This window comes from Puma concolor, chromosome A1 (genome assembly GCF_028749965.1).
Source record: "Puma concolor isolate L17-30 chromosome A1, mPumCon1.1.hap2, whole genome shotgun sequence".
NCBI classification, from domain to species: domain Eukaryota; kingdom Metazoa; phylum Chordata; class Mammalia; order Carnivora; family Felidae; genus Puma; species Puma concolor.
Window position 1 is genome coordinate 134,465,576 of NC_141667.1, and position 27,973 is coordinate 134,493,548.

The window sequence follows — 27,973 nt, forward strand, 5'->3', positions numbered from 1 at the left end:
CAACTGAGTTTAATATTTTGTTGAATTCTTAGGCAGTTTATTCTTTTTATTTTGGTGTGTTGTTATTTTTACCAAAAAAAAAAAAAAAAAAAAAAAAAAAAAGGTGTGAATGTTTAGTTACTTGATCCTATTTTCTATCTTCTCCAAAACATGCAGGGCTTCCAAGACTTCCTATTTGTCACATGTTCCGATGACCCTAAGGAAAAACTGGGAGAGCCTGCTATAGGTGCTTAAATTACAGCTATAGCTGGATTGTGTTTAGGATTTAACATGGTACACGAAAATAGAGAAGACCTTTAAAATAGACTAACGGATTTTTGAATCCAGTAAGATAATTAGAAACTACTTCAGCTAATTTCTTCATTTTATGCATCAGGAATCTTAAGGAACAGAGAAGCTACCAGGTATCTTGCCAAAGAGGCTGGCCAAATTTCACACTCCGAGCAACTGGGTTGGGTCAAACTGTTGAGACATTCCAGAGTCCTTCGTCGAATCAAGTTTGAAGAAAATCTTTCTAAATGAGACAGTGGCCAAGTGAACAGGGTAATTTGCCACGTTGTGGTTAGAGCAATTAACTTTTTCATCCAGGTTTGAGGGTTCTAAGATCTAAGAGCCTCAGGACTTCTTGGATGCATACTTTTTCAGATGTTTGCTGAGTACCCATGGTGACTACGGTTGCTTTGCAAATATGTTGCTTTCTTTTTAATTTTCAAGATGAAAGGGATCATACCTGTTGTTCCAGAGGTAAAGATATAAACGTGAGTAGACCTAAGGCTTGAGGCAACATGGTGGCTGCGTGCCACAGGCTTGTCAGATGCCGTCCTCAGTTTTTCTTTGAGTGAAATCACGCCTCGTGGAACAGAATCACTCATTGCCCAAACACTGATACCTTCTGGGATTCTCGGCAGGATTTCTTCTATAGTTCCAAGCAAATCTAAAAACCAAAGGTTTAGGAATAGATAAATAAACCATAAATCTCAAATGATTAACCTGTGTTTTCTTTTCTCTGTTGAAACAGGGATAGAATGTAAATAGAACACGGACTTCCTTTTCATTAGGATAACTATATGATTCTGATTCAACCGGACCAATTGAAAGGGAAATCTGGTTATCACCTGACTTAATAAATTCAAATAGGCTGATTCAAATTGAACTCCACAGACACCATTATTCAGATTATGGTTTTTTCCAATATTTAAGTGGAACTCTTTTTATATCCTGCTTTAAATCTACACTCAGGATACTAAACATTTTCCGTGAAATACATCTTAGTGGCTCATTATACCCAAAAAAACCCATCTGTCTGTCACTGTTTAATTCTACTATTCTGCAATACATTCAGGAGACTCCCCTCACTCTTCTGGTATCATAAGATCATTATGGTTTAGAGACACTTTTGGAGTCAAAAGTTAAGGAAATTAGAGATGTCCTTTTCTCTGGATCAGGATAATGGAAAGTCGGCTTGGGGTCGCCTGGGTGGCTTAGTCAGTTCAGCATCTGACTTCGGCTCAGGTCGTGACCTCATGGTTCACGAGTTCAAGCGCTGCATCATGGTTGCTGCTGTCAGCCTGTCAGTGCCGAGCCTACTCTGGATCCTTTGTCCCCCTTTCTCTCTGTCCCTCTCTTGTTTGCACTCTCCCTCTCAAAAAAATAAATAAAACTTTTTTTTCCTAAAGTGAAAGTCTTTGAAAGCAAAAGGAGGAAATGAATGTCTTCCAGAAAAGGTAGTAAGATCCTCAGTTCCCAGCAAGGTGCAACAATGGCAAGCAGGAGCAGGTTGATGACAGCAGCACCCTCCATCAGCAGCAATGGAATCCAAGGCTCAGCTAGAACCAAGGTCAGGCGAAAAGGGAGGCAGGAGAGTAGAAAGAAAATCCTGAAACACTGGGGTCTTCAAGCCTGAAGATCTTGAGAGTCTCATAAGACAAAGAATCTGGGTTGCAATAAAGGTTTCAGAAAGGAGAAAGGGACACCTCTCTCAAGAAGCATCTACCGTACAGATCACAACAAAGCACCTGGAGAGGAGAGCCTATGTTACATTAACTTGGGAGACTGAACTAAATCTTCTTAATTTGGTCATTAATGTAGAAGAAAATGTAATCTGCTCATGGGGAGAGGTGGGTAGAGAAAAAGCAAGACAGAAGGTGGGCATGAGTCCCTGAGGAGGAAATACTTATTAAGGTGCCCAGCACACTGTAGGATATAAAACAAGGGTGGAGGAGGCATCTTGTTCCTGGAGAGTCTTTGCATAAGCCAGTGAGGAGGCCTTCTTTTTTTTTTCCAGGGAAGAGACACAGTTATTTACGTATTTTAAACTCTTTTAAAATTTGACACTTCCCGGGGCGCCTGGGTGGCGCAGTCGGTTAAGCGTCCGACTTCAGCCAGGTCACGATCTCGCGGCCCGTGAGTTCGAGCCCCGCGTCAGGCTCTGGGCTGATGGCTCAGAGCCTGGAGCCTGTTTCCGATTCTGTGTCTCCCTCTCTCTCTCTGCCCCTCCCCCGTTCATGCTCTGTCTCTCTCTGTCCCAAAAATAAAAATAAAAACGTTGAAAAAAAAAAAAAATTAAAATTTGACACTTCCCTACTTTAATATGGATCTCTAACAGTGAAGTTTGACTTTTACATTCCACAAAGGTGCTCCGATTTTAGTTTGGTATTCCTATAAAGTGTCCTAATTGTCGAAGATATAAGTGATTTCTAAGGGCTACATTATTTATCCTAAAATCTACATTATTGTATTGGAGATATAAAACACTAATACCCCACTAGCCTGTAGAGTTAATACAAGAAATGCCAAAGATTACCAACAACCACCAGAAGCTAGGAAGAGTCAAGGGAAGATTTTTTGCTTAGATCCATTAGAGGGAACGTGGCCCTGCAGACACTTTTATTTTGGACTTCTAGCACCAGAGATGTGAGGGAATAAATTCCAATTGTTTTAAGCAACCTAGTTTGTGATCTATTACTTCAGCAGCCCCATGAAATTAATACACCAAGGTCACAAGCTGGTGAACAGAACTGTTATTCTTTTTTTTTAATTAATTAATTAATTAATTTTTAAATTTACATCCAAGTTAGTTAGCATATGGTGCAATGATGATTTCAGGAGTACATTCCTTAATGCCCCTTACCCATTTAGCCCAACCCCCTCCACAACACCTCCAGCAACCTTCTGTTTGTTCTCCATATTTAAGTCTCTTATGTTTTGTCCTCCTCCCTGTTTTTATATTATTTTTACTTCCCTTCCTTTATGTTCATGTTTCGTACCTTAAATTCCTCATATGAGTGAAGTCATATGATATTTTCTTTCTCTGAGTGACTAATTTCCCTTGTGCGTGTGTGTGTATATATGTGTGTGTGTGTGTGTGTGTGTGTGTGTGTGTGTGTGTGTGTGTGTATACCACAAATTCTTTATCCATTCATCCGTCCATGGACATTTGGACTCTTTTTATACTTTAGCTATTGTCGATAGCGCCACTATAAACATTGCAGTGCATGTGCCCCTTTGAAACAGCATGCCCGTATCCCTTGGATAAATACCTAGTAGTGCAATTGCTGGGTCATAAGGTAGTTCTATTTTTAATTTTTTGAGGAACCTCCATACTGTTTTCCAGAGAGGCTGCACCAGTTTGCATTCCCACCAACAGTGCAAAAGAGATCCTCTTTCTCATCATCCTCGTCAATATCTGTGTTTGCCTGAGTTGTTAATGTGAGCCATTCTGACAGGTGTGAGGTGGTATCTCATTGTGGTTTTGATTTGTATTTCCCTGATGATGAGTGATGTGGAGCATTTTTTCAAATGTCTGTTAGCCATCTGGATGTCTTCTTTGGAGAAGTGTCTATTCATGTCTTTTTGCTCATTTCTTCACTGAATTATTTGCTTTTTGGGTGTTGAGTTTGCTAAGTTCTTTATAGATTTTGGATACTAACCCTTTACCTAATACATCATTTGCAAATCTCTTCTCCCATTCAGTTGGTGGCCTTTTAGTTTTTCTGATTGTTTCCTTTGCTGTGCAGCATCGTTTTATCTTGATAAGGTCCCAACAGTTCATTTTTGCTTTTGTTTCCCTTGCCTCTGGAGATGTCTTGAGTAAGAAGTTGCTGCAGCCAGGCTCAAAGAGGTTTTTGCCTGCTTTCTCCTCTGTGATTTTGATGGCTTTCTGTCCTTCATTTAGGGCTTTCTGTCTTACATTTAGGTCCATCCATTTTGATTTACTTTTGTGTATGGTGTAAGAAAGGTTCATTTTTCTGCATATGTCCAGTTTTCCCAGCACCATTTGCTGAAGACACTGTCTTTATTCCATTGAATATTCTTTCCTGCTTTGTCAGAGATTAGTTGGCCATATGTTTGTGGGTCCATTTCTGGGTTTCTTATTCTGTTCCATTGATCGGAGCGCCTGTTTTTGTGCCAGTACCATACTGTCTTGGTGATTACAGCTTTGTAACATATCTTCAAGTCCGGAATTGTGATGTTCCCAGCATTGGTTTTCTTTTTCAAGATTGCTTTGGCTATTCAGAGTCTTTTTCAGTTTCATACAAATTTTAGGGTTGTTTGTTCTAGCTCTGTGAAGAATGCTGGTGTTATTTTGATGGGGATTGCACTGAATATGTAGATTGCTTTGGGTAGTATCGACATTTTCACAAAGTTTGTTCTTCCAATCCAGGAGCATGGAATGTTTTTCCATTTCTTTGGGTCTTCAATTTCTTTCATAAGCTTTCTATAGGTTTCAGTGTATAGATTTTTGAACTCTTTGGTTGTGTTTATTCCTAGGTATTTTATATGTTTTTTGGTGCAATTGTAAATGGGATCGATTCCTTGATTTCTCTTTCTTTTGCTTCATTATTGGTGTATAAGAGTGCAACCGATTTCTGTGCATTGATTTTATACCCTGTGACTTTGCTGAATTCATGGATCAGTTCTAGCAGTTTTTGGTGGAATCTTTTGGGTGTTTCATATAGAGTATCATGTCATCTGTGATGAGTGAAAGTTTGACCTCCTCCTGGCTGATTTGGATGCCTTTTATTCCTTTGTGTTGTCTGATTGCTGAGGCTAACACTTCCAATACCATGTTGAGTAACAGTGGTGAGAGGGGACATCCCTGTAGTGTTCCTGACCTTAGGGAGAAAGCTATCAGCTTTTTCCCAGTGAGGATGATATTCGTTGGTCTTTCATATACAGCTTTTATGATCTTGAGGTATGATCCTTCCATCCATATTTTCTTGAGGGTTTTTATCAAGAAAGGATACTATATTTTGTCAAATGCTTTCTCTGCATCTACTGAGAGGATCATGTGGTTCTTATGCTTTCTTCTCTTGATGTGATGTATCACACTGATTGTTTTGCGGATATTGAACCAGTGCCCTGCATCCCAGATATAAATCCCACTTGGTCGGGGTGAATAATTCTTTTAATGTATTGTTGGATCCAGTTGGCTAGTATCTTGTTGAGGATTTTTGCATCCATGTTCATCAGGGAAATTGGTCTGTAATTCTTTTTAGTGGGGTCTGGTTTTGGAATCAAGGTAATGCTGGCTTCATAGAATGAGTTTGGAAGTTTTCCTTACATTTCTATTTTTTGGAACAGCTTCAATAGAATAGGTGTTAACTCTTCTTTATATGTTTTGTAGAATTCCCCTGGAAAGCCATCCAGCCCTGGACTCTTGTTTTTGGGGAGATTTTTGACTACTAATTAGATTTCTTTGCTGATTATGGGTCTGTTCAAATTTTCTATTTCTTCCTGTTCCAATTTTGGTGGTTTATATGTTTCTAGGAATTTGCCCATTTCTTCCAGATTGCCCTTTTTTATTGGCATATAATTACTCATAATATTCTATTATTGTTTGTATTTCTGCCATGTTGGTTGTGACCTCTCCTCTTTCATTCTTGCTTTTATTGATTTGGGTCCTTTCCTTTTTCTTTTGGATCAAACTGGCTAGGGGTTTAACAATTTTATTAATTCTTTCAAAGAATCAACTCCTGCTTTCATTGATCTGTTCTACTGGTTTTTTGGTTTCGATAACATTGATTTCTGCTCTACTCTTTAGTATTTTCTGTCTTCTGCTGGTTTGGGACTTAATTTGCTCTTCTTTTTCCAGCTCTTTAAGGTGTAATGTTAGGTTGTGTATCTGAGACCTTTCTTCTTTCTTTAGGAAGGCCTGGATTGCTGAATACTTCCCTCTTATGACTGCCTTTGCTGCATCCCAGAGGTTTAGGCTGTGGTGTTATCATTTTCATTGGCTTCCATGTACTTTTCCATTTCCTCTTTAACTTCTTGGTTAGCCCATTCATTCTTTAGTAGGATGTTCTTTAGTCTCCAAGTATTTGTTACCTTTCCAAATTTTTTTCTTGTGGTTGATTTCGAGTTTCATAACATTGTGGTCTGAAAATATGCACAGTATGATCTCAATTCTTTTGTATTTGTTAAGGGCTGATATGTGTCCCAGTATTTGATCTATTTTGGAGAACGTACCATGCACACTGGAGAAGACTGTATATTCTGTTGCTTTAGGATGGCATGTTCTGAATATATCTGTTAAGTCCATCCGGTCCAGTGTGTCATTCAAACCCATTGTTTCCTTGTTGATTTTCTGTTTAGATGATCTGTCCTTTGTTGCTAGTGGGGTGTTGAATTCCTGTACTATTATGGTATTATCATCAATGAGTTTCTTTATGATTGTGATTAACTGATTTATATATTTGGGTGCTATCATGTTTGGAGCATAAATGTTCACAATTGTTAGGTCTTCTTGGTGGATAGACCCCTTAATTATGATAGAATGCCCTTCTTCATCTCTTGTTACAGTCTTTATTTTAAAATCTAGATTGTCTAAGTTTGGCTACTCTGGCTTTCTTTTGGCAACAATTAGCATGATAGATGGTTCTCCACCCCTTTACTTTCAATATGAAGGTGTCTTTAGGTCTAAATGGGTCTCTTGTAAAAAGCATAAAGATGGATCTTGTTTTCTTATCTGTTACCCTATGTCTTTTGATTGGAGCGTTTAGTCCACTGACCTCTAGAGTGGGTACTGAAGATATGAATTTATTGCCATTATGTTGCCTTTAGAGTTGGAGTTACTGGTGGTGTTCTCTGGTCCTTTCTAGCCTTTGTTGCTTTTGGTCTTGTTTTGTTCTTTTTTCTTTTTTCTTTTCTCCCCTCAGAGAGTCCCCCTTAAAATTTCTTGGAGGGCTGGTTTTGTATCATGAACTCCTTTAAGTTTTGTTTGTCTGGGAAGCTTTTTATCTCTCCTTATATTTTGAATGGGAGCCTTGCTGTATAAAGAATTCTTGGCTGCATATTTTTCTGATTCAGTTCATTGAATATATCCTGCCACTCCTTTCTGGCCTGCAAAGTTTCTGTGGATTGGTCCGCTTTAAAGTCTTATGAACTTTTTTTTTCCCTTCCTGCTTTCAAGATTCTTTCCTTGCCTTAGTGTTTTGTGAATTTGACTATAATATGCCTGCTGATGGTCAGTTTTTGTTGAATCTAATGGGTGTTCTCTGTGCTTCCTGGATTTTGATGTCTGTGTCTTCCCCCAGGTTAGGAAAGTTTTCTGCTATGATTTGCTCACATAAATGTTCTACCCCTTTTTCTCTCTCTTCATCTTCTGGGATCCCTATGATTCTGATGTTATTCCCTTTTAATGAGTGACTCAGTTCTTCAATTCTTATATCATGCTCTTTTGCCTTAGTCTCCATCTTTTTTTCTGCTTCATTATTCTCAATAAGTTTGTCCTCTATGTCACTGATTTTATGCTCTGCTTTCTCCATCCTTGCCACTGTGGCATCCATTAGAGATTGCTGCTCAGTTACAGAATTTTTTATTTCATCCTGACTAGCTTTTACTTCTTTCATTTCTGCAGAAAGGGATTCTAATCTATTTTCAACCCCAGCGAGTATTCTTATTATCATGATTCTAAATTCTGGTTCAGACATCTTGCTTGTATCTGTGTTAAGTCCCTGGCTTTCATTTCTTCCTGTTCTTTCTTTTTGGGTTTAATTCCTTCATTTCATCATTTTGAAGGAAGAAAATAAATTAATAAAGTAAAAAAAATTAAAAAATTAAAAACAACATGGGAGTGCAAGCTGGTGCAGTCACTGTGGAAAACAGTATGGAGCTTACTCAAAAAACTAAAAATAGAACTACCTTATGACCCAGAAATTGCACTACTAGGTATTTATCCAAGGGATACAGGTGTGCTGTTTCGAAGGGACACATGCACTCCAATGTTTATAGTAGCATTATCAACAATAGCCAAAGTATGGAAAGAGCCCAAATGTCCATCGATGGATGAATGGATAAAGAAGTTATAGTATACACACACACACACACACACACACACACACACACACACACACACACACATACATACAATGGAGTATTTCTCGGCAATCAAAAAGAATGAAATCTTGCCATTTACAACTATGTGGATGGAGGAACTGGAGGGTATTATGCTAAGTGAAATTTGTCAGTCAGAGAAAGACAAATATCATATGACTTCACTCATATGAGGACTTTAAGAGACAAAAGAGATGAACGTAAGGGAAGGGAAGTAAAAATAATATAAAAACAGGGAAGAGGACAAAACATAAGAAACTCATAAATATGGAGAACAAACAGAGGGTTACAGGATGGAGTGTAGGAGGGGGAGTGGGCTAAATGGGTAAGGGGCATTAAGGAATCTACTCCTGAAATCAGTGTTGCACTATATGCTAACTAATTTGGATGTAAATTTAAAAAGATAAATAAATAAAATTAAAAATTAAAAAAAATTGAAAAAAATAAATGCCTATAAAAAAATTTAAAACAACATAAAAAAATCAAATAAGGGTTACTAGATCCTAGGTGTGTTTTGGTCTGGTTGTTGAAAGAAGGTTGACAGATTAGAGAAAAAAGGAAAAGATAAGAAAAGAAAAAAAAGGAAAATGTTTTCAAATTAGAAAAAATAAATACAATAAAGTAGAATAAAATGAAATGATGAAAGTCTAAAGAGAATTTTTTAAAATTTACAAAAAAGTAAAAAATACAGTAGAAAAAATTAAAGAAAATCTTTTTAATAAAAATGGAAAATAAAAATAAAAATTTTCCCTTTCTGCATTCAAGAATAAGAAAAGAAAAAAAATTGGATAGATGGATCAGGGAACAGAATGAAATACGATTGAAATTACATCTGGTCTCCCCTAGAAGTCAAACTACGAAGCACCTTATAGTCTGTAAACTAAGCAGGCAGAGAGACTTGTGGTGTTCCTCAAGAGCATGGTTAGCCCATTTGGGAGGGGCTTAGTGTCATGGTTCCATTCTCCACTAGATGGCACTGCTTAGCTTATCGGGGTGGATTGTTGTGGTGCTTGTAGGCATGTATGCACATGCGCAGGTGAAAATGGCATACCCAGCTACCCAGTCTCTAGTTTTAGAACTCTGTGCTCTCTCCTACTGGCAATCTACACCCCTCCTTGTCTCTGGCTTCTGTCCACTCCCCACTTCTCCACTTTCTGTGACCAAGCCATCAGGCCGACAGGTGGTACTTCCTTTCTGAGTTTTATCTCAGATGGGGCTGTGTTTCCCACACCCCTCACTTCTGAGGGACTGTGGCTTTGACCCACTCAGACCCCCTGGGGAGGGTCTCACTGAGCAATGGCTGGGTGCTGGCCCACCCCCAGGAACATCAGCAGGACCATGCTGCTGCCGATGACCAGAGACTGCTGCTCGGTGCCAGGCTGCCCCCAAAAAGTTTGTGCGATCATGTAGCAGCAGCATGTCAAGGATTATGGTTAAATCACAACACACATCTGGCACCAGTCTTCACCCTTAATGTCCTTGTTTCAACACCAGTGAATGTTGTGTTCTCTGGGTTCTCTTTTGCCTGTGGAGAGGCCACAAAGCCTCTAACAAATATCCTCGCAGCAAAGGAACCGCCACTCCCCATGTGACCTGAGGGCCTCCTGGACCTTGCTGTCTGCTCCTGGGGATTTGCCTTTCCCACCAGAGCACTGCCAGGCATTGATCTGCGGAGTTTTCAGACTCTGCACATCCCTGTTTATAGAGTCTTAATGGAGTTTAAACCCTCTCCTTTCTCCTTTTTCCCTTTTTTGTTCAGTCCCTTGTGGCTGTTGGCACTCTTCCACTTTCTCTCCAGCTACTTTGGGAGGGGAGTGCTCTTCCCATATTCTCCCTGCCATCTTCGTCCTCTCTTTGCAAACAAAAACAGCTCCCTGCCCTCTGTGGTTTCTCTCTCCCCCAGTTCACCTCTCTGCACTGTTTACCTACTGAGTTCTATGGTTCAGGTGGTGCAGATTATTGTGTTAATCCTCAAATCAGTTTTCTAGGTGTGCAGGATGGTTTAGTGTTGATCTGGCTGTATTTCATGGATGAGACACAAAAAAAACCTTCCATGCTGTTCCACCATCTTGGCCCCTCCTCCAGAATTGTTATTCTAACCTGTGTTTGATGATCTCTAAAGTGTATACACTACCTCATAAAAAAATCAATTATAAAAAATAATATTAGGGGCACTGTGTGGCTCAGTAGGTTGAACGTCCAACACTTGACTACAGCTCAGATCATGATCTCACAGTTTATGAGATTGGGCCCCACTTTGGGCTTTGCACTGAGCGTGGAACCTGCTTGGGATTCACACTTTCTTGCTCTCTCTGCCCCTCTCACCCCAAAATAAGTAAACATTAAAAAACATATTAAATATTAAATATACCCTGGTCAGAATGTTCAAGTACATATAGATATGAACATTTCCAATCAAACAATTATATTTTTTCTAAATTTTTAACAAAATTTTAAAAATAATTACAAGATATATTTGAAGCTGAACTCAGTGTGCTGCATTAAACACCTTTTTTGAAATGTAAATCAGAATCTGATTACCTCAAAAAGCCATCTGTCAGCCACTACTTAAGTCTACTATAATTCAATACATTTGGGAAAAAACTCATGATTTAGTTCCTCAAAATCTATCATTCAGATTGATCACAAAGAAACAGCAAGAGACATATGTCAAATGGGACCAGGTTGTTCACAAGTAAAACCTGCAATAATACTAGGGAAACACAGAAAATCATAAGGAGTTCATATGTAGGACGTAGGGAGGAAAACTGGGACTTGAACTTTTCTGAATTAATTTCTATTCCTATAGCAAATCCAAAGAAAATAAACTGTAAGAGTCCAGAGTTCCACTGAGCATATACAGCATGCTGCAGGTTGCTTTGGTAAGAAGAAGTGAAAAATCACAAGGAATGCTGGCTGGGGGGGGAAGAACAAGCCACAAATAAATGAAAAAATAGGACAAACAAATCATCTAGACTTTCTATTTTCTTTTATTTTAATGACTCTTTCTCACATTTTGAACATATAAGTACAAGTCTCTTAAGTGACTCATTTCATTATCTTAATTTCAAATTGCTCACAGGGAATTGTAAATTAACAGCATAAACTTTTATATGTTCATAATGGTAGGTATGTCTAAATAGGAAAAGAAAGTTAGAGGATGATGAATTCTGGCCTGAAATCTTTGTTGGAATTGTAGAGGCTAAAGAAACACTCAGGGGCATCTGACTGGCTCAGCTGGCTAAATGATCGACTCTTGATTTCAGCTCAGGTCATGATCTCACGGTTCATGGGTTCCAGCCCAGACTCAGGCTTCATGCTGCCAGTGCAGAGCCTGCTTAGGATTCTCTCTCTTCTTCTTTCTCTGCCCCTCCCCTGCTCTCTCTCTCTCAAAATAAATAAGTAGACTTTAAATACATATATATGTATTTTAATATAGATTAATATTTACTAATATTAATATATATACTTATTTAATATATATTTTAAAAAAATATATGTAAATAAATATATATTATAAAATATATATATAATAAAAAACAAACACTCAATGTTGTCAAAGAGTCATGATTTTTACAAGAAAAAGGAAGTGAGTAGATTCCTAAGAATTAGAGGAAATACAATTTCATTTCCTTCATATGTTAACATTAAACTGACTTAGCTGAAACATTTAGAATTCCACAGAACTTTCATCACACAAATTATTTCTTCAGTATTAGTAGGAAATGTGGGTGAGGATAGTGAAAACTGAAATAAAAATTTAAAAAGTCTTGCAGAAGATAAAATATTATTTTATTTATCACGGCCAATTTATGTTAACAAAATGAAAAGTTTCAGTGTAATTTTGAAAGTAAATTCTAAACATTAAGTCCTGACAGAAAAGAGCATTTGTTCAAATGTCTCAAGGAAATTTGCCTGTGTTTTTCATGAAGATTTACTCTTTAATGAAGTGTGCTACCACTGAAACCCAGAGAACTGTAAACATCTCAAGGTAATGATGTGGACCCTAATCCATACTTGAGCGGACTGTGCCTGGCACACACACGGGAGTTGCTGGACAGAGATGTGCTTACAGAACTGAGCTCTGCCCATGGGATCCACTGTGGATGCAGGTTTTGACGGAAAACTACCATAAGAAAGTGAGACAGCTGAATATTCTGTGACCTTTAATTAAGTCAACATTATAGGACAAGGCTGAAATGGAGAAGACTTTCAAAGCAATAGGTTCTTTTAAGAAACACTTATTATTGGAGCACATGGGTGGCTCGGTTGGGTAAGCATCTGACTCTTGACTCTTTCAGCTCAGGTCATGATCTCATGATTCATGAGTTCAAATCCTGGTTGTGATTTCACAGTTCAAGCCCCTGTCATGATCTCACGGCTCGTGAGTTTAAGCCCCATGTCAGGACCTGAGCTGACAGTTTGGAGTCTGCTTGGGATTTTCTCTCTCTCCCTGTCTCTCTGCCTTTCCCCTGCTTGTATGCATGCATTCTCTCTCTCTCTCTCTCTCTCTCTCTCTCTCTCTCTCTCAAGAGAAAAAAATAAACTTAAAAAAACACACATTATGTCTCAAGCATGCAAGGCATTTCATTAGGTGGTGCTGCAAGCATAAAAACAGGTAAGTTGTGATCTCTGCTTATGATCATGTAGCACTTTTTGCACCAATGAAGTTGTTTCTCCGTCAAGTCTCTTATTCCTATTTCTGATAGTACAAATGCAATTAGTAAAACTTAATATATCACTCTACTATGCCATTAACACGAATTAGGTTGTTAAAAGGCTTGCAAAGGAAGAGCTTGTGGCTCTTAATATACTTGAATTCTTAGGTAAGAAGAAAACTTACATGAAATTCAACTACAAACGTTTAGACTGAGCTTTTCACACTCCAAAGCAATAATCACACAGAATCCAAAGTGGAATTATAGACCTCACTTCATGCTTTAACTACCATCCTACTACTTAGGGCAGCTTTTCAGCAGCTTAGAACAGGTTTTTCATAGAAAACATGGGCAGACTCTGGTTTCTAAGAAAGTTGATATTTAGTTGATATCCTAATGAATATTAGTTTATTAATTATCATAATAACCCTAGGAAGGGCACAGAAGCACAAGACTTTCAATTGTGATAACATATTCTTCCCTGAAACGATTTTATTAGCTGCCCTGAATATATGCACATGAGTTTGTAAGGGGGTTTATGTGTTTTCACTCTTGGCCATCCCCACCCATTTTGAGGAAGAGACATCATATTCCTTATGGGTAAAATTGTGCAAAAAAAGAAAAAGTAGAACACTTCATTTGACTTTGTTTCTAGCACATCTATTGCCAATGAAAAATTATTACTCAAGTGGGACCACAACGCCACAATATATTTGGCTTACTATTTTTCAGTGACAAAGTAGTATAAACCAGCAAATGCATAGAAAAGCTCCCTAGACACAGACTAAACAGTAAGTAGAGGATAAAGTGGTAAAAGGCAATTACAAGGTGGTATTTCTACAAGTTTCGGACCCCATCAGAGTTCTTTTCCACATTCCTCTTTGGTTATAAATGGAAGTATCCTCTTTTTCTCAGCCACAGAAGAGCTAACCCATTTGGCTGCTAATTTGTGCCTGACACTCTTCCAGCCCCAGCTGCTGATGACGGGGAAGTGGACATGTTTGCAACGCTACTGGGGAGGACACAATAGATACTTAAAACCAGTTCACATGGGCCGTGTGCCATGTGCCTGGAACTCCCTCCTGTCAGCCCTCTCCCCAACAACGACAGAGACTCCTACTTCGTATACATGTCTCTGCTCCTCTGCAATTAAAATTAATTATAGCAACCATTTAATGGATAGATACTATGGTCCAGTGACTCTGTTGCGTTCTTTCCATTTAATTCACACAAGACCCAGTGATACTCATTGATCATCTGCTATGTGTTGGCAGTCGGTTAATGGCAGAGCTAGGATCCAAGCCCAAGGTTTCCTGGCTCCAAGATGTATACTTCTCCCATTTTACCCTGCCACTTCTCTAAGCAGTCATGATGTCCTTTTAAGTAGTTTTTGCTCCTGCCAGTATTCGAACATCATCCCCTTACAGTAAACACGTGTTCAGCAGACAGTGTAAATAAGAACCCCATTGAGTGTCCCCATGATTAGAAAAGAAAGAAAACTACAAATGTATCAGTACTTAGAACACTGTCTTTTTTAGTTAATGAATCATGAAGCCACTGAACCTTCCTATTGAAGTGAGCAATTTTCTTTTGGAATGGAGGTAATCTTTGACGGAGCCGAGTCTAAAATGGAAAAGAAAAATGCAAAACAGCCAGTCATTCCACTAAACATTAGCAAAAATATTAAAATGCCCCCCAAATTAAAACCAATATATGTGAAGATAATTATGGCACATGGATTAAATGATAAAAGTGTACATGAGCCATGTATCTTATCTGAATATGCATTCCTTTCTATACAACTTAAAAGGACTTTGTTTTTCTCCTAACTCTTCCTCTTGGTCTTTAAAAAGCAGTTATCTTTATGGCTGATACTCATTGGGAGAATTACAAAGGCTTGATGACTGGAACAGTCTGAAGGAGATGGTTCATGAAAACTAATGAGGCAAACCTGCATGTTACTTTAAGTTTATAGTACTGTTTCTTGGGAACAGGAACACAAAACCCTTCCAAACATGTTGAAACACAAAATACTATTGAATCTAAAGTAAGAGTTCAGGGTAATATTAATAAGTATTTTTTAGCTATCCACTGATAATAATTTGTGTATATTCAGAAGGCAAAGAGTACAAAACACACACATGCAAGTAAATCTGAAAACTTGGGGATGCCTAGTGCATCTAAAAGACTTTGTACTTTTGGGAAGTCATGATCCTAACACTTAGCAACATTTATATAAAATAAAACAACAAAGAAATTCCACGGATATATCTACTGTCAAAATCAGTTACCAGATGAACAGCACAGGGACAGTTTATTAGCAAAACTATGCAAGTAAATAAAAAGGTATTGAGTGTATATATGTACTTCGGAGTTTTTCATTAGTTCATTCATTCATTCATTCATCCATCCATCTAGACAATAAATATTTGTTGAGCATCTCCTTTGTGCTAAGTTCAGGGAATTTAGTGGTGAACCAAACCAACTTCCTTGGCTCAAAGAGCTTACATCCCCATTCCGTCTAGTCCCCAGAGAGACACAAATAGCAACTAGAACTTTACCACTCCATTGGGCGGCTGTGAATAGCCAGAGTATATGAGAGGCAGGATGGTTTAGTGGAAAAGGTACTGATAGAAAGTAAGTGGATAGATGAAAGGTGAGAGAGAAGGAAGGGAAAGGGGGAAGGGTGGGGTGGGGGGTGGGGGATGGAGAACAGAAAAGAAAGGAAAAGATGGAGATGAGGGAATGAACAGGAGCACGAGGACAAGGACAAAGGTGTACCCAGCAGGCTTTTGCATCAGAAAATGCAGGCTCTAGGCATATGCTTCTTCTACATATGTGAGCTTCAGGGAACAGCTTGCCCTCTCTAACCTATGCTTTCCTGATCTTTAGAACAAGGCTACTATGGCTGCGGTGAGAATCACATAAGATATACATATAAAAACAATTTGTAATTTATTAAGTACTTTAGAAAAGGAAGAGATTATTTATTGTTATTAGTAGCAGTAGTAGTAAATAGGTCAAAGAATATAATTACACAGACTTTTTAAAGTGATATACAAGCATCCCAACATTTTCCTATTTATTCTAAGCAAAGAGAAAAGCATATAGACATAGACAATCATCTTGGCAACAGCCACTATTACTAATATCAAAGTTGAGATATTGTGAGGAAAGGACTAGGTTTAATCTAAGCCTATTTTTCAGTAAGCGCTGACATTTTCCAGGGAAATCTGAAATGCCATTTGACACTTCTTCACAACTACAGAGTACACACAGGAAACTTCCTAGTAAGTATTTTTGAAACTTTATACTGTGAGAGAATGAAATACAAGTTTTAAAACCATTTAAATTGTTTCTAGTTATCTGTGTATGAACTACCTGGTGTTTTACTATTGGCAACTTTTATTTTACTATTTTTATATAACTGGAATGCGTATTTTTTCCTAGTAGTATCACCAGGGGACTGACAGCCTCAGAAACAATTAGGCTGTACAGTCCAGCACTGTCTTATATAGGAGACCAGGTTGGGAACGTCTGCTCTTAAAACTGAGTTGTGTCAACCTGGACACCCTCAATCAATTTCTTCCCTTCGATTTCCAATATATAACTCTGTACCTGCCTCTCGGAGTCACTGGGAATATCTTTTACATAGTCAGCCTTGAGTAAAAGGCAACTGTTAACATTTTTGTTACTGCCACTAACAATTTGCCTGGTAGATTAGTTGCTATCTTCTCCCTTTGACTTGTTCAGGGACACAGAATTATAAGACATTATCTGGCCTACCTGTAAAACCTGTCTTTTGAAATCGATTCTAGATAACTTCTGGAAAATAAAATGTTGTTAAAACATACCAAAGTAAGGTGTTTGGGGTCCTATGCCAAACCGCGTACTAGCCTTTCTTATAGCTAACACCAGATTAGATGGTAGCAGCAAAATCCAAACAAGTTTCCTTATTAAAGGCCTCAGATGACTTAATAATGATAATAGTAACAATTATTTCAATTCACTAAGGCTTCAGTTGGCACATACCAGGCATTCAGCTAGCCACTTTACATAAGGTCTATCATTTAATCTCAGAATTATACTGTGAAATAGATGGTATTGTCACCATTTGCAAGTAAGTAAAACGAGAGGGAGCGCAGCAGATCATCTTATCCTTAATGTCTGGCTTATCTCCATCTCAACCATCTGATTGTTCTTTCCACCTCAATACCGTTTCCCTGGGGATATAATGGTTTAATGGTACATCTCCATCAGAAACATTCCATGAGATTCTAAGAGCTCTAACATTTAAGGCTCTAAAAACCATATGTATATGTTTAACTCAAGATGCCAAGAATACAGAATTTCTTGTATTTCAGGCTAAGAGCTTCAAATATAGAAAGGTGCTTGTGATATAAGCCACATCTTAACAACAACAACAAAAATCTAGTAATTAAATGAAACGGAACTGTCCCATAGCCGAAAAACTTATGTACTTTATATATTTTAAAGATATGCTGAAAAGAACTGTTAGAAAGATTTAAGGTTGATTTCTCCACCTATCTACTCCTAAGCAAATTGACTGCTGTCGGCTTAAAACTCCAGCATCTCAAATAGGCTTTTATATACCAAAACTTACTGTTGGTGTTAAAAACAAGGAAACAATGCAATTAAGTTACTGGCAAGGAAAACAAAACTCTGGCACAAGTAACACTGCAAAATTAATTGGTCCTAATTAGGCAGTCACTCAGCAAAGAGCAAAGTTGGAATGTCTATGTTGAAAGGTAACAAGCCCTACACATTTTGAGAGGAATCCCTCAGGAGACTGGCTGTAGGATGTTTCTCAGGTTGGCTTTAAAAATATGGCTACAGGGGCACCTGGGTGGCGCAGTCGGTTAAGCGTCCGACTTCAGCCAGGTCACGATCTCGCGGTCCGTGAGTTCGAGCCCCGCGTCGGGCTCTGGGCTGATGGCTCGGAGCCTGGAGCCTGTTTCCGAATCTGTGTCTCCCTCTCTCTCTGCCCCTCCCCTGCTCATGCTCTGTCTCTCTCTGTCCCAAAAATAAACAAAAAACGTTGAAAAAAATATTAAAAAAATAAAATAAAAATATGGCTACAGAAACCTTTTCAGGGACACTCTGGCCCTCTTCGTTTGCTCTTGTCAAAGGAATTTATGGCTTTATCAAATTTCAGCACAATTTAATTTTGATTTGTTCTAGAAACTGTGACCTAAATTGGATTTAGTGATCTAATTGGATTGAGCAATAATAGGGGCAATGGAATAAAATGTTAAAATATATCCAAAGAAGAACTATGATTTTTTTTTTCTGCTTCATTCACATTCATTCACACTTGCCCCATTCACCATGATATCAAAATTCTGTATGACTTATTTATCCTGCTTATGGTCACAGTTCAGAGAAAGTTCATCACGCTAGTTAAACTTGAACAAATGAACAACAAATGAACAAAAAATACACAGGAGAGACCATGCAGCTTCTCCACTCCTTTAGATTAAACAAGACAAAATCAATGCTTGAGAGTAAACATTTTGCTACTTTATCAGGTCCTAAGTTGAGCTGGAAGGACAATGGGAGGAAGGAGAAATCAAAGTCTTGAGTAACCTTTGTACTATATATCGCCTAACCCATTATTGTGTGATGTGCAATAATGATACAAGAAAGGTTACTAGTGAAGTTCTACACCTTCAAGATCACTTACATATCAATGTAGATAATTTTTCCAGACTGCTCTGTGAATCTAAAAACTCTGCACGAGTTGTCAGTATGTATCTATTCATCTAAAATACTTAAATACTTTAGCTAAGGTCCTCGCCATGGAGCCTCTTCATCCTCTACTTCCCTGGCTTCATGCAAGAAGAATATACATAAACCCGTTACATTATACCAAGTAAGTATCACTTGTCATACTTCAATTCCACTTGGTGGTGCAACTCAACTTCCCAGGTTCTTTGTTAATGAGGTATTCAACCAAAAACTTTTCTTTGCAGTTCTGTGTCAGTATGTGTATCCAAAGCCTAACCCAAGGGAGGAGGGAGACAAGACTAGAACATAACGGAAGCGAAGAAAAAAAATGCAGAGATGGGGGAGAGCAAGAAGCCTAGACTCCTCCAAGAGCCCGCCCACTGGCTGGCAGATGGGAGCCTAACCTTGCTATGCAAGTCCCAGCTTGCAGGGATGGCAAAATAAGAGCAGACATGAAAATAAGAATTCATGCAACTCAGATTAATGTGCTCTTCAAATGTAGTCAACCTTCATATTGTTACTGTTAGAGGCAGGTAGGTATTCCACAATGAAATGAAAGTAACTTTCCTACTCATCAAATAATCTTGTCAGATCTGACAAAACTAGACCTTATCGAATTCTATCTCTCTGTGTTCTTGCATTCATGGAAGATACCAATAACCGTAAAACTGCCCCTCTTTCAAAATAGTAAGAAGCAGAGATTTCAGAAAAGTTTTCTGAACCTTTCCTGGTGGTTACTAACCTAGAAAAGGGTAAGTGATTGAAAGAGAACAGGGGATATTAAACCAGCAGTCACAGAACTGTAAAACTATTTTGTAGCCATACTATGCACACTTCATCACACACCCGAAGTATTAATTGTGAAGTGTTGTAACCAACAGGGGCCAGGGAGCGATGACAGGCAGGGTTGCCTTTTGCCCATGGAGACCTCACCCGGACGGGCTTTTTACCTGCACCCACCACGAGGGCCCTGGGCTCACAGCTGCGGATGCAATGCAGAAGGGAGTTGGAGACCATGTTGGAATTGAGGAAGGCCACCACGCAGCCCAGCTTGGCCAGGCCGAACCACACATGGACGAAGTCAGGCTCGTTGCTCATCAGCAGAGCCACGGTGTCCCCCCTTTTCAGCGTGGAATGGTTCAGGAACACGTGAGCCACTCTGCTACTCCTTTTGTCCACATCCTGGTAAGTGTAGATGTCTCCCTCATAGATGATGAAAGGTTTCTGGGGCTGCTTCTTGGCAAGACTCAGGAATTTATCCAGGACAGTGAACAGCTCCCCTTTCAGCACGTACATCTCCAGCCGAATTCCATAGCGTACCACCTTCAGCAGGTACCAGAAGTCATCCCAGAAATAAGGGAACACCAGTTTCTGCACGAAATGCAGGAAGCCTATTCCAGCCGCTAGTCCTGTTAACCATGGCAGGAGCATGGGGGCAACCGGAACAGAGAGCAGCTTGTGATCCCAGCCCTTCTTTTCAAATGCAGCTTTCCGCAGAGACCACGGCTACTCAGAGCTGAGGGCTGGCACCTGCAGCTTGAGTCAGCCTTTCTGGGAGGAAGAGGGTGATCTTGAGAAACAGAACCAGAAGTGTGCACGGAAGAAATCGCCCCGAGGGATGCCGGGGATAAGGCTTAGGTCATCACCTATCAGGGGCCTCGCAATCTAGGAGTCCAATTCGCAAGCCCCGACGGCTGTCCGCGCCCTGCGGGGTTCTCTGGCCCTCTCAGCCCTCTCGCTGCAGGCTGGCTCAACCCCTGACGGCTTTGCGGCCCTGAGCCAACCCCACCACCCTCAGGAGAACTATGTCCAGGAGCAGACGTTCTTCTGCTGGGTGTGGGCTTTCGGGCGGCTGCAACTTGGACGCTGAATTCGAGCCTGGAGAAGCTGGAGTTGGCGAGGGCTGACAAGCGCAGCCGCTGCGGGTCTTAACCCGCCAGAAACCGCGCAGGGTCTCAGGGCCACGCCTCTGCCGGGGATGCCCTCAAGTCAGGTGGGATCCAGACCCGAGCCCCGCCCCTGCTCCGCCCCGCGCCCCCGCCCCGCGTCCAGGAGCTCCCCCCTCCCCTCCGGGGGTACGGACACACTGGGTCCCCGCGAACTGCTCCGGGTGGCCACCATCTCCCCTCCTGGTGCTCTTGGGCTGGTGTATCTCTGCTCGGAACCGCGGCCGTGTCGTCCGCCTGCAGCCGGTCTCCAGGCTCCCGGCCAACCCCTGCTCGGGGCGCCGCCGCTGGGACGGCTCGGGCTCTGTCGCCGCCTCCTCTCTGGGCGCGCGTCCCGCCGCCCCGGAGAGTGTGCCGCTCGACCTGGGCCCGGGCCTCTGGCCGGGAAAGGACGGTCCCCGAATGCAGGGAAAGCCGGGGATCCTGGAAGTCGTGGCTAGAGTCAAGGGCAACCAGGCTGCTGGAATTGGGTCGAGAGAGTTCATTCACTAAACAGTAAGACCTAAAATCGCTGGAGAGGCGAGAGGAAGAATTAAAAAAAAAAAAAAAAAGTCCCGACAGAAAGAGCGAAAACGAAAAAAAAAAAAAATTATGAATTGGTCAGATCAAGGAATATTTGAAATCTTTCTTCAGAAAACACAAAATTGGGTTGTTCTACAAAAAGTACTTTTGAAAACTTAAAGTTTGGTATTGACATGTATGTTGAAATTCTATCCTTACAGTGCCTAGTCATTGCTCTTTACAAAATGTTCCAAAATTACTGATTGATGTGGAAACTTAAGTCCATATCTACATCCATATTTCTTTTTAGGTGAAAAATACTATTCTCTGTCCTTAACAATAACTGTTTTTTAAATCCCCCATTTAGATCGGGAACTTGAACTAAGAATTCCCAAAATGGGAGAGGAGATGGTGAAGAAACAAGTAATTGCAAAGAATTATAAAATTTTCTGCAATGATGAAATTTTAACTGAAGGTAAAAAACTGAGGGGCATTTAGTTACACTTTTTTTTTTCTTGCAGACACCATCATCCCAGGCCCCTGCTTTTAAGGAGTGTGAAATAAATGGTTAATTGTACATAATGAAACCATTAAGCATTGCCTCACATTTCCCTCCTTCTTCTCTTATGTTCTGCAGCTGGGTTCTAGCTAACCTCAGATTTCCTAATAAAGAAAAACCTGGTAACTCCAAGGCCGACTCTGGTTTATCAATCTGAAAATGATTACTTTGAAATCACAGCGAAGAGCCCAGGAGAAAGACAGGCTCTTTGATCTTTTTTGCGCAGATGAAGAAAATGCTTTCTCAGTTTATTCAGAAGGGATGGTCTTTTCAATTCAAAAACATCTTTTCAGTTAAAAAAAAAGTGTTAGTATCAAGCAGTTTACAACTTGAAAAGTCAGTTTATGACTTGAAAAGTCAGTTTATGACTTGAAAAGCACCTTTGAAATTGGATCCTTTTCTCTCCTAGCTGTAATCTGATTCAGTCACCTGGAAAAACAACTTTCAAAGCAGATCCAGGAAGACTATGGGAAAGCAGACCATGCAGACCATGAGCAGTGGGTTTCAGCTTTTGGATTTCCACTACAAGTAAAATCTGTCCTCCTCTAGTGGGAACAGAACAACTAAGGAGACACAGGTTTGCCATCCTTTAATTTGTTAAATTAAAAACATTAAGCACACGTTAAAACAATTACCTGCTACTGTCACCATTGTTTTATAAAGGGAAGGATTTATTTCAACATTAAAAGCCAAGAAAGGAATACTATTATAATAAAGGACAGTCTTTTAAAATAAATAAAATTAACTTCATGAAAAACTCATTGGGTTACACTTATTTTTCTCATCATTTTTTTGAATGTTCACTTATTTTGAGAGAGAGTGAGCGAATGGGGGAGGGACAGAGAGAGAGGGAGACAGAGAATCCCTAGCTGTCTCCTCAGGGTCAGCACAGAGTGCGACCCAGAGATCATGACCTGAGCTGAAATCAAGAGTTGGATGCTTAACCGATTGAGCCACCCAGGTGCCCCTTTGTTTTGTTTTGTTTTTAAAGTAGGCTCCACACCCAGCCTGGGGCTTGACCTCAAGACCTGAGATCAAGACCTGAGCTGAGATCAAGAGTCAGACACTTACTTAATCAACTGAACTACCCAGGTGCCCCTCACATCATGTTTAACATCACCCCAAGGCATGGAGATAGATTTTTATCAACTACAGATATAAGTGAGTCACGAAAATATTTGGCACCATGAATATGAGACACTTTGATTTATTAGGAGAGCTACAAGCTACGTTGCCAAAATTTATATGGGCCAAGAACAATTCCTCACCTGAAATCTCACCATAAAAGAGTCAATGAAAATATTGGGACAGCTAACCAGTATTGTATGTACTCTTAAATCAGCCCATGTGTCTGTTCCTGGTTTTTTTTTTTTTTTTCCATAAATTTGGTATTCACTTTCAGAAAGAACCAAAGACAGCTCAGTAAAATTTATATAATTATTTATTACAGTTGCTAATTATTGCAAAATGGGGGTAAGACACTAAGAATAACTGCAAGTGAGTAAATTTATTGTTAAATTAAAATAAAAACAAACACATGGGAAGAGTCTAGATGTTTCTGTTACTATTACTTTTGATTAGGGACAATGCAGTATTTCTCAGGTTCCCTTTTATGGAATATAGAAATTTAATTGCTTTTAATGTTATCTGAAAATAAATATTGTGACTAAATGCAAGTCAATGCAAATAAATCCCCTTCCTTTATTTTCAGTGTATATATGATCTCCTCTCCCCCATTCCCATTTCTGGTTTGATTTTCCCCTCTAACCTGCTCCCAGTCCCCTCTGTTGCAGATTGTTTAGGCAGCAGATAGAAGTAAAACTGAACAAAAAGCATCATATAGTAGACACAGAGTCATCTTATGCCCATAGGATTTTACCACTGTAACTTAAGAATTCTGACTTTGTGTAGACAAACTACTTGTGTCTGTAAGTATTCTGACAAAATTCTACAGCAGTCATATTTTGGATTATAGGAGGTTTGGGGAAGGCAGAGGTTTAGAAAGTCAAAAATCCGCAAAAGGTGTTTGCAATGGGCCAGGAAGCTGAGTTCCTTGACTGTAGCAGAGCTTGAGGAGGTGGGTGGGAGTGGGGTGGAATGTGTGAGGGAGACAGATTGGTAAAACGAGGTATGGAAGGGTGAATGTAAGACTTCCACTTAACACGTCCATACAGGAAGGGGGTCTCGCTCAGGTTTTAATCACTGTCTTCGTCTCTCATCATAGCTTGATTTTAATGGGAAGCCTCACTCTTCCTACCGTCAGTTGCTTTGTTTGTGTTAATGAGCCATCATTGCCCACAAGATTATTCCCCACAAGAACTCATGAAGCCAATTCAACATTAAAGATGAGAAGTGGGTTAGAAGGTTGGGTGGTATTAACATTACCATATGTCTTAGACACATCAAACACTTCTTGAAATATAAAATTTTTACAGCACCAAATAAGTGATCCTATAATAACAGTCTGGGCAGCAATTCTCAAGCAAATTAAATGTTTAACTATCATTTTTGCCACAGACTACAAACCATGCCTAGAAACTTCTGCCAATCACCATCCTGCCAAGAAGATATTTTACACATGTATTTTATTCATGCATTTTAGAAACAGTTTTCTTATATCTAAGTACGTCTGTTTACGGCAACCTTCCCTTCCTCAGTGTTGGTGAAATATACCATTTGGGAAGGACATTTATGCAAAGTTTTGTATGTTTATTATGAATCCTCAGGGTAGCTTCATTTCTATTTAATAAGCCACCTACATGGAGGCAGGTCATTTGGTCATTAGTGACATAAATCAAAGAAATTCTTTGGTAACTTTTATTAGGAATTAACAATGTTCCAAATATCACAGTGAGTTCTTCCATGGGCCCCACTTTTGCAAATCCCATAGGGTCTAAGATTTAGTCTCAAAGCTCTGGGAGGGGACAGTGGGAATTCTGAGATTCAGCATGAATATTTCATTTCTTGGCACATCCTGGAAATTTACAACACTCAAAATTAAATATTTTTCCAATGGCTTAATTATAATAATTATTTCTCCCTGGGTAGACAGGTGGTCCAGTGCTGGTGGGCGGGTGCTCCAGACCTGGCACTACTCTGCCAACTTCAACTCATGCCTTCTATTTAGGGGGGTCAAGGCAGCTGCTCCAGCTCTTGCCTGCTCCCAGTCTCCAAGAGGGGGAAGGGATAGGGACTGAAGGAGTCACCTCATTTAGTGTCTTGTTGTTTTATTTTATTTTTTAGCTTTTTATCAAATAAAATTTGCAAACACGCATAAAAGTAGAAATAATATAATAATAATACCCCCTACCATATAGTCATCACCTAGAGTTCGTGATGGTTAACATTCTGGCCAGTTTGTTTAAACTATTTTTTTCTGAAGCATTTTAATCGTAGACAGCATAGTATTTCTATCCTAAATATCTAGGGACATCTCTGAAAGAAGGACATTTCCCTACCTCATCACCATATCATGATCCCATGTGATAAGATTAACAATAATTCTTTAATACCATCTCATACTTAGTCCATATTTAATTGCTTCCAAAATGTCTTTGGGAATTGGTTGGTCTAAAACCAGAATCAATTCAAGCTCTGAAGTCTAAATTCTCTTTTAATCTAGAAGAGTCCTTATCACAACCTCTTTATCTTTTCCCCAGAAGTTTCCTTTTTAAAGACAATAGACCAGTGGTTGTGGAGAGTGTCCCACCTTCTGCTTTGATCTGATTGTTCCCCCATGTCCCCTTTAAAATGTTCCTCTGTCCCCCATATTTCAAGTAAACTGAGAATTAGACCTATAGACTTAGACTCCGGTCAAGCACTTTTGGCAAGAATACTTCATAGGAGAATCTATGTATTTTATGCTGTATTACATCAAGATAAACATGATATCTAGTTGTTGTGAATCAGACTGCTCATCACGGTTGATGGTGAAATGTACCTTACTGTATACACTGATGTCCATCTTGCTTTTTCCACCTAATGTACTCTGGTGACGCCAATCTATCATTATGCAGACATTCTCCTCACTTCCTTTTATGGTTGTATATACTCCATAATGTGATGATATCATAACTTATTCAACTTGCTCTCCACTGATGGGCTTGTTTTTAATCTTTTGCCATTATGAACAGTGTTATAAGTAATGAATCTATGCACATGGTATATATTTTTCCCAATGTAATTTTGGGATAGCTTCCTAGAAATGGGATTTATTGCTGAGTCCAAGAGAAAACATATGTATTATTTTTCTGGATACTGTCATTTTGCCCTCCACTGGTTCAGGTTTCACAGAGAAGAAAAAGCAGATCCAGAGAAGCTGCTTAGGCATAGCCTCGCAGGGCATTCATCATCTGAAATAATTTGTTAAATTAACTTATGACTCTTCTGGAAACAGAATTTACTTCATTTTTATTTTTGTTTCTAAATATACTTAGATTTTGAGCTTGTCATTCCTAAACAAAGTAGCATTCAGAAATTTATGATAAAAGGAATAAGATATTAAAATCTTCACATATTTCTGTGATAACCCTCACATGATTTTTTTAATCAATTGGATCAAAAACTGAAACTATTTGCTCTTTAAAAACTTTAAGTATTTTCCTTCTCATTCTTGATTACATGAATATTTGTGAAGATACCTTATCTATCAGATTCTGGAAGTTAACATTAGCATTTAGTTTATGAGGAAGAATCATTCTTTCCAACACTTTAATACTTTATTGGAGGGGCTCCAGATTGACTCAGACGGTTAAGTGTCTGACTTCAGCTCAGGTCATGACCTCACAGTTAGTGAGTTCGAGCCCCATGTCGAGCCTGGAGCCTGCTTTGGATTCTCTGTCTCCCTCTCTCTCTCTCTGCCCCTCCTACACTGGTGCTGTCTCTCACTCTCTCTCTCTCTCTCCCTCTCTCCCTCTTTCTCTCTCTCAAAAAGAAATAAACAAACATTAAAAAATTAAAAATTAAAAAGTTGAGAAAAATACTTCATTGGATGAACTAGATGATGCCCTCAAAGGTCCTGCCCCTTCACACCTCAGACCTAAAACAAGTTCAGGCAACTCAGCCTTAATATTATTCAAGCCTGAAACCATAGGTGACACCTTTTAATCATATATTCATACGATTCAAAATTCCTATTGCACAATAATTCATGTGAACACTATCTGTGCCCTACATCTCTATCTCATTATCACGATGCAGATAAAGAAGAGTTCTAAGAAAAAAAAAATTTCTAAGAACTATTTTTTAATAAAAATTCATGAGATCAAACCCAGTAAATGTCACCTTTCCAGACGTTTTGAACATTAAAGTTGATATTTTGATACTAAAACAATATTCATTAATTGTATCTATATGGTCACTACCTATACTAAATTAGCCAACATTTAAATGAAATTATTTGTTACATCTTTCAGGGTTTTTTTTTTTTGTTGTTGTTAATTTATTATTATTTCCTGTTTATTTCACTAGTTTGCAAGTGCTTATTGCTACAAGAACATATTTCTGTTTACTTGGCTTAGCAGCAGGCAAGGAATCATCACATTCACACACTGAATTAGTCCAGTATGGGTTTGGTAGGCTGGTGACACTTGGGTTGGAAGTTAAAATTTCCAACATATCTGTACTTACTGGATTTACACACAAAGTACTTTGTCTGAAATATCTTGTGTAATGAGGTTGATATGTCAAAACATTAATGTCCTAAAAAGAAAGGCAGCAATGGAATTGAGTGAGTGTTTGCTCCAACAAACCTGTATCTTTGGACTTGGGTACTCCTTACTCCAATCCTATTTACTAGAAACTACAGAAGTTGAGGTACCACCTTGATGACTCAAACTAGAGAATTTAAACTGGCCATCTAACCAGTATAGCCCTTGATTTCCTTGACTGGGAAGAATTAAATTGGATCTAACAGTTTGCTGACAGCAAGCAAACAATCCAGAAAGAAAGAACGAAAGAAAGAAAGAAAGAAAGAAAGAAAGAAAGAAAGAAAGAAAGAGGGAGGAAGGTAAGAAGGATGGAAGAAAGGAAGGACGGGAGGGAGGGAGGGAGGAAGGGAAAGAAGGAAGGAAGAAGGGAAGGAAGGGAAGAAGGATGGAAGGAAGGAAGGAAGGAAGGAAGGGAAGAAGGAAGGGAGGGAAAGAAGGAAGGAAGATAGGAAGGAGGGGAAGGGCGAAGGAAAGATTGAATCAGATATTTATATTGCAGTGACTGTTCGTGGGTGGTAC

General features: G+C 39.2%; 1 protein-coding gene and 1 long non-coding RNA gene across 2 annotated transcripts in view; one reads left to right on the forward strand and one right to left on the reverse strand.

Moving 5' to 3' along the window:
* The window catches only part of SLC27A6 (solute carrier family 27 member 6), a 76,094-nt gene extending 55,369 nt beyond the window's left edge, over positions 1–20,725 (reverse strand). Inside the window, exons 1-2 of the mRNA XM_025924424.2 lie at positions 19,691–20,725; positions 731–934 (exon numbers count right to left, since the gene is read on the reverse strand). Of these exons, the coding sequence (XP_025780209.2) occupies positions 731–934; positions 19,691–20,171 (685 nt within the window). The 5' untranslated portion in view covers positions 20,172–20,725. The remainder of the gene's footprint in view (positions 1–730; positions 935–19,690) is intronic.
* Positions 20,726–20,800: 75 nt separating this feature from the next.
* Positions 20,801–22,504, forward strand: LOC147584488 (uncharacterized). The gene is made up of 3 exons (XR_015250424.1): positions 20,801–21,181; positions 21,555–21,610; positions 21,709–22,504. It is a non-coding gene; the product is annotated as an uncharacterized LOC147584488 (long non-coding RNA).
* Positions 22,505–27,973: the final 5,469 nt, after the last annotated feature.